General features: G+C 50.2%; 1 protein-coding gene across 3 annotated transcripts in view; it reads right to left on the reverse strand.

The window, feature by feature from the left end:
- RNF212 (ring finger protein 212) overlaps positions 1–7,904 on the reverse strand; it is a 55,886-nt gene that overhangs the window by 17,537 nt on the left and 30,445 nt on the right. For all 3 annotated transcript variants that reach the window (XM_017538962.2, XM_037742164.1, XM_037742166.1), the window contains 2 exons: positions 7,162–7,207; positions 2,261–2,324 (listed from right to left, as the gene is read on the reverse strand). In XM_017538962.2, coding sequence (XP_017394451.2) covers positions 2,261–2,324; positions 7,162–7,207 — 110 coding nt within the window. The remainder of the gene's footprint in view (positions 1–2,260; positions 2,325–7,161; positions 7,208–7,904) is intronic.

Below are 7,904 nucleotides of genomic sequence, written 5' to 3' on the forward strand. Positions count from 1 at the left end.
AATCCAATTTTTAAAATGGGCCAAATACCTTAACATACTTCAGCAAAGAAGATATGCAGATGAAAAATCAGGATAAGATGCTCCTAGTCATATGTTATCAGCAAAATGTAAATTAAAAAAGCAAGATACCAACACACACCTGAGATGCCCAAAATCCAGAACACTGACAAATGCTGGTGAGGATGTGGCGTAACAAGAATTCTCATTTGTTGCTGGTGGGGATAGGAAAAGCTGCTGACACTTTGGAAGGTAGTTTGGCAATTTCTTTCAAAACTATATACCCTCTCACCATCTGATCCAGCATTCACATGCCTTAGTATTTACCCAAAGGAGCTGAAAACATGCCTACACAAAATCTCACATGGACATCTATAGCAGCTTAATTCATAATTGCCCACACTTGGAAGCAACCAAGATGCCCTTCAGTGGGTGAATGGATAAACTATGATATATCCAGACCATGGAATATTATTCAGTGACTAAAAAATTGAGATAGCAAACCATGAGAAGAGATGGAGGAACCTTAAGTGTGCACTGCTAAGTGAGAGAAGCCAATCTGAGAAGCCTACATTCCGTATGATTCCAACTCCAGGATGGTCTGGAAAAGGGGGACAATAAAAAGATCAGTGGCTGCCAAGGCTTGGTGGGAGGTGGGGGAGAGACGAACAGGTGGGGCACAGAGGATTTTTAGGGCAGCGGTGTTATTCCATATGCTACAACAATGGGGAGGCGGAATACATGTCACTACTTGTTCAAACCCATAGAACATACAACACCCAGAGTGAACCCTAGTGTAAACCATAGGCTCTGGGTGATAATGATGTGTTGATGTAGGACCATCAGTTCTAACAAATGAAGTGCTCTGGTGGAGGATGTGATGATGGTGGGGGTGTGCATGTGTGGTCATGGGGTATATGGGAAATCTGTACCTTCCTTTCCATTTTTCTGTGAACCTAAAACTGCTCTTAGAAAAAGTTAAAAAAAAAACACACACCCAATTAGAAGATAGTGATTGGCTGGGTGCAGTGGCTCATGCTTGCAATCCCAGCACTTTGGGAGGCAAAGCGGGCAGATCACTTAAGGTCGGGAGTTCAAGACCAGCCTGGCCAACATGGTGAAACCCCATCTCTGCTAAAAATACAAAATTAGCCGGGTGTGGTGGCGCACACCTGTAATCCCAGCTACTCGGGAGGCTGAGGCAGGAGAATCGCTTGAACCTGGGAGATGGAGGTTGTGGTGTGTGAAAAAAACCTCCCTAAGCATAAGAACCTATGAAATAAGAAGGATAATAACAATAGATTTGAGTACATAAAAATATTAAGTCTCTAAAATTCAAAAGTCAAATATGAAATTACAAAGCAAAGTGGGTAAAAGGTTAATATCCTGCACATAGGGACTTCCACATAAACAACAAAGGAATAAAGCAGATAATTCATGGACAAAACACAGAGGAATAAGTTTAAAACATTTGGAATCATTAACAGTCATATAAATGCAATCAAAATGACTATTTCCTTTCAGATTGGCAGAGAGGAAACGAAACAGACACAGTGGGTATTCTGAGCATGTCCAGGGAGCCCTCAGCCTGCTGGAACAGAAACAAGCCGGCCCTTCGTAACTCAGCATATACTGGAAGCGTTTAGAGAGTTGGTGTGTTCCCTGTGCCTTCTAGAATCGAATGCTAGGAGGAACATCCAGTGAGGACGGACATCTACGCAGAAACATAGTGAACATCCAGTGAGGACGGATGTCTACGCAGAAACATAGTGAACCTCTGGAGACCACGCACTCCGGGAAAAGGGGGCTTAGACAAGGTCAACCGTGGGATGGAACAGAAAGAAGCTGTTAGACCTGGCCCCGTGGGAAGACGCAGGAGACAGCATGTGGGGAGATGGCCTGTGATACTGAGGCCGAGGTGGTAATGGAGGTGTTCACTTTGAAAACAGACCAGCAATTCAAAGCCAATTACCAGGAAGCAAATCCAGTGACATTATTTTTGTTTAAAACCAAGAGGACATAGAATGCAAAGGAGCCAGTTTTCTTCTGTGACATCTGAACATGGTCATCAGGAGCTTCTCCCTGGAAGGACTCAAAAGCTGTACCATTTTGGTAACTACATAGCCTCCCATGCTGACCTGGTGGAAGGACCACACCTACCTGGGTAAGTTCTGACAGCTTTGATTAAAATGACCTTTCGGGGAATATATTTTAATTGATACGTGCATCGGTGTGAGGTATGGTTATGGGAAATTTTACTTACCCATGCGTCCATCTTGAGGTGGACTAATCACGGAGATTCTCGCAGGGCCGGCTGCTATCTCGGGCTAAGTATGAACAAGAAAACAAGGATAAAACTCCAATACTGTCACTTCCAAGATTCCAGCTCCCACTGCTCATTTAGGAGCACATTCCCGGAACTCCATCTCCCCATCTTTATCGCCCTCTGACAAGCTCCATCCAGCTTGATTCCGTGTTCATCTCCCGACTGCCTGCTGGTGGTAAGGGGGGGGTGTGGTGGGTATTACCTGTTTTATTGCCTCTGTTCTGTCAGGGCCTAAAACAGTGAATGGACAAAGGACTCTACTAGGAATTTCAGGAGAAAAAAACAAAGTTTGCAGCTGAGGTTACAGAATGTGAAATCCTGAGTAAATCATCTTGGGTGCATAACTTTGTCACCTTGAAATCCACATGCTGATGGACAGGGTGGAGCTAATGCTGCGTGGCGCTGTGTGTGCTGGGCCCGGCTCTGTGCCCACCCTTCCCCCTGCCCAGCAACCACGAGGCTGCTGCTGCCACCATCCCTCCTCAACCCACAGGAACCTGTGAGCCTAGAGCTGCCAGCCCCGGTTCTGAGACTGGTGAGGGAGGCTGCTCTGCTCTGAGCCCCTCTTGTCTCTCAGTATGACCTATGGGCGTGGCAAGGTGCTTTCTTTCTTTCTTTTTTTTGAGATGGAGTCTCACTCTGTGGCCCAGGCTGGACTGCAGTGGCACAATCTCCACTCACTACAACCTCTGCCTCCCGGGTTAAGGACTCTCCTGCCTCAGCCTCCTGAGTAGCTGGGACTACAGGTATGTGCCACCACGCTCAGCTAATCTTTTTGTTATATTTTTAGTAGAGACGGGGTTTCACCATGTTAGCCAGGATGGTCTGGATCTCCTGACCTCATGATCTACCCGCCTTGGCCTCCCAAAGTGCTGGGATTACAGGCCTGAGCCACCGCACAAGGTGCTATTTCTAGTGGCTGCCCCTCCCTGGGCTCACTCCTCCGGCTCTCCAGTCACTGCCGGCATCTCCTGTTCACAGGTTCTTTGCCTCACCCTGCTGGTCCCCAGGCTTTGCTGTCATCAACTGTGCCCCACCAAGACCTCTACTGCACATCTTCCTGGCTCCTGTCCCTGGCACAGCCACCCCACAGATCGTTTAACCCACAGGCCCTTCCAATATACCCTGGAAACCCCTCTGTGTCCTCGTGTCCTCTCCACCGGTACAGGAGTGCCCTGCTCCAGGGGCACTCTCTGCCACACCCTTGGCCCCACCCTGCCAGTCCTCTGCTCCTGTTCACTAGCAAGACTCTAACTTTGAAAGGACGGAGACCCCCACTTGGCATGGCCCTCTGTACTGCCTGTGGGCCAGCTTTCTCACGGAGCTGTCCACTGGGCACATTCCCCATCCACCTGAAGCTGACCTCATGACCTCATTCCTACCCCCACCAAAACAGAATCTTGTGAAATCGGGAGCTTTGTCTCTCTACCTTCAGCCTCTGCCTGCCACCCGTGAACATCAGACATGCTCCTGCCTCCTAGGACAGGCTCCAGGTACTTCCTCTCACCTGCCTGGAGTGCTGCTATGCCATCATTTCTGGATCCTTCCCACCTGCTATGATGTCTGCAACATTAAAGTCATCCTAAGAATCCCCGTGACATCACCACCCCTTTGAACTATGTTCTATTTGCCGCTCCATTTAGAGAACAGCTCCTCCACGGAGTGCTGGAGTGCTGGCGTCTCTCCCCGCCCGGGTGCTGCCTGACAGCTGTGAGGTGCAGGAGAGAGTGGTGCAAGCCTGTCTTGTCCATGGGCCATGGTGGACTTGGCTGGGTGCAGACACTGGTTCCTGCCGTGTGAGAGGAGCTGTGTTCCCATCAGCGTGCTCACATCTGCAGTCCTGGCTGCTTCAGCGCATGTTTGCTCTTTGGATTCTCCTTTAAACCAGCTGTCTATTTGACTGGCATATTAGGCCATTCTTGCACTGCTATAAATACCAGAGACTGTGTAATTCATGAAGAAAAGAGGTTTAACTGGCTCATGCTTCTGAGGCTGTACAGGAAGCATGGTGGCACTTTTTCTAGGGAGGCCTCGGGAGGCTACAATCAGGGTGGAAGGCAAAGGAGGAGAGGCACGTTGCAGGGTGAGCAAGCAAGCGCCTGGGGGCGGTGCCACATGCTTTCAGCCAACCAGATCTTGTGAGAACACACCCACCCACCACAGCAAAGACAGCACCTGCCCCCATGATCCAAAGATCGGTTGCCAGGCCCCACCTCCAGCACTGGGGATTATAATTCAACATGAGATTCGGGCAGGGACACAGATCCACACTATATGAACTGGTTTCCCCTCATTAACTTATAAGCTCTTCTTTTATCTTGACAGGGTTTCACCCTGTTGCCCAGGCTGGAGTGCAGTGAGGCAATCACAGCTCACTGCAGCCTCGACCTCTGTGTGGTGATCCTCCCACCTCAGCTTCTCAGTAGCTGAGACTACAGGTGCACACCACCATGCCCAGCTAAATTTTTGTGGAGATGGGGTCTTGCCGTGTCACCCAGGCTGGTCTCAAACTCTTGGGCTTAGGCGATCAGCCTGCCTTCAGCTTCCTGCACCTCCCTACCTCACATCCTGTCCTCAGTGTGGGCCAGTTGCCTAGGGAGGAGGTACACTCATGAGGCAGTGTGTATCTCTGGAAGCACAGCTCCAGTGTTGCCGGTCGGTGTGGGCATGGCCATGAGCATGGGGGAAGTGAGCTGGGCAGCGAGAGGACACAGGTGTTTGACCCAACTGCCAAGGAACCGGAGTTTCTCCTTCACCAACGCTGTGACGGCTCTTTATTCCCTACTGAATGCAGTTCTGCCTTCTGACCCTGGACTCCAGGTTCCTCCATCATCTGGCTCTGGGTGATCTCCCTGGAAATGGGTGTGATTACTCACTTCACAGGGCTGCTAGGACGACTGAGTTCATGTTTATAAAGGGCTGAGCACAGGGCTTGCCAATGAGTCACACTGTCGCATAACCCTAAGCAACACATAAATCAAGCCAACACTGGCACTGTGGCACACAGACACCCCTGCCTTCAGAACCCACTCGGTTTTCCTGCCCTTTCTCCTTGGCCCCCTCCTGCCTCACAGGCTTCTCATGCCCTGAACCCTCCCACGGGTGCAGCTCACTCTGCCCTGAGTCTTTCCCAAACTGCCTCCTCCCTCCCGTTGCTGAGATGCCTGGTGTGTGGCTGATGTAGTACATCTGGCGCTGAGCTCTGCCCACCCGCACAGATGACTGGAGAGCCGGGCCTGGAGTCTCCCTGAGTTCTGGGCAGGTTTCCTCTGGTCTTGCTTCTCTCCAACTTGAAGAGTCCTCAGCTTTTCTGGCCCATTTCTTTTCCTGGGCTGACAAAGTTTACTGTTGTCTTTTTCAGCACTGTTTGTCACTTCTCAAGACAGCAAGTGAAGGCAGGTAAAGCACAGGGCCACCAGCTTTGCTGCCATTTCTCCTTGACGCCAATGGGGACCAACAGGGACCAGCATGGGACCAGCACAGGATCAACACAGAATTAACATATGACCAGCACAGGATCAACATAGGATCAACATGGGACCAGCATGTGATCAACACAGGACCAACATGGGACCAGTACAGGATTGACATGGGATCAGCATGGGACCAACATGTAATCAACACAGGAACAACACGGAATCAACACAGGACCAACATGGGACCAGCACGGGACCAGCAAAGGATCAAAGTTAACATGTGACCAGCACAGGATCAACAGAGGACCAGCATGGGACCAACATGTGACCAACACAGGACCAACATGAGACCAGTACAGGATCAACATGGAACCAGCATGGGACAAGCACGTGATCAACACAGGACCAACATGGGACCAACATGTGAGCAACACAGGACCAACACAGGACCAGTATAGGATCAACATGGGACCAGCATGGAACCAACATGTGATCAACACAGGACCAACATATGATCAACACAGGACCAACATGGGACCAGCACAGGATCAAGAGTTAACATGTGACCAGCACAGGATCAACACAGGACCAACATGGGACCAAACTGTGATCAACACAGGACCAATGTGGGACCAGTACAGGATCAACAAAGTTAACATGTGACCAGCACACGATAAACACAGGACCAGCATGGGACCAACATGTGATCAACACAGGACCAGCATAGGACCAACATGTGATCAACACAGGACCAACATAGGACCAACATGTGACCAGCACAGGGTCAACATGGGACCAACATGTGATCAACACACGACCAACATGGGACCAGCATGTGATCAGCACTGGACCAACATGGGACCAGTACAGGATCAACATGGGACCAGCATGGGACCAACATGTTATCAACACAGGACCAACATGGGACCAGCACAGGATCAACAGTTAACATGTGACCAGCACAGGATCACCACAGGACAAACGTGATCAACACAGGATCAACATGGGATCAACCTGGGACCAGCATGGGATCAACCTGGGACTAATATGAGACCAATGTGGGACCAAAACAGGACCAACATGGGCCCTGCACGGGGACAACACAGGACCTGCGTGGGACCCTGCCATGCTCTGCATTTGCTTTTGTGTTTCCAGATGGCACTGTGGTCCCAGCTATTCAGGCAGAACAGGAGCATTCTCATAACGGTCTTTCAGGACCCAGCTTATGCCCACAGCCCAACGCTCTCTCACCCGCTGGGGCCAGCACACAATGCGGATCCAAACTACATGAACTCCGTGAGAAAGGACGAAGCCTGCCTACTGCTGCACGGGTGGCTATGTTTTTCAGTGCTGAGGAAAGTGGCAAATGCCACATATCAAGTATACAGGCAATGAGGAACACAGCAGGAGAAATGCACTTACCTTTCTAATCGGAGAAGGAGAGAGATCCACGTCCATCGACTCCACTCTGTTAAACACATAGTGAAATGCTTTGAGAGCCCATGACTCACCTTTAACACCACCAGTGTAAACACACATGACAAGACGACGTGTAAGTGTCTAACTCTTGCTCTAGCTTCGTGCCACAGTCAGAGCTTAGTCAAGTAAGCATCTGATCACTGTCCTTTCCCTCCCTCTTAGGGCCACCCACCATCTGTACTGGGAAGCAGCCATTCCAGGACACAGAGGCCGCTGGCTGGCCCGCGCTGGCTGAGGTCTCCCTGGCGTGCCTCTCCTGTGCTTCTGCACACTTGGCTTCTCACTCTAGACCACCCCTTCTCTTCTCTCTGCCAGCGCCTGCTGGAGCCTGCAGGACTAGGACCTCCTGAGAGTGGGATACCAGATCGACTTCTATTATCACTCACTGCCTGGCCGCACATACCACACCAGGCACGCACAATACGCTTGAGTTCCTGCATTTGCCAAAGGGAGACAGGAAAACCTCATTTGATTCATTTTGAGACCTCCCCTGGCCCTGCCATCCTTACGGCTTGTGGTCTCTGTGGAAAGAGACTCACTCTTTGCCAACAGCTCCAGCAAGAGTCCCAGGGATGACTCCCATTACTTCAGCTTGGCTGGAGTGAATTTTTATAATTTTAGGTGGCCTCAGCATCCATTCTGAATACAGGTTTAACTTTTTATCTTTTTTTTTTTTTTTTTTTTTT

This window comes from Cebus imitator, unplaced genomic scaffold (genome assembly GCF_001604975.1).
Source record: "Cebus imitator isolate Cc_AM_T3 unplaced genomic scaffold, Cebus_imitator-1.0 Scaffold117, whole genome shotgun sequence".
NCBI lineage: Eukaryota > Metazoa > Chordata > Mammalia > Primates > Cebidae > Cebus > Cebus imitator.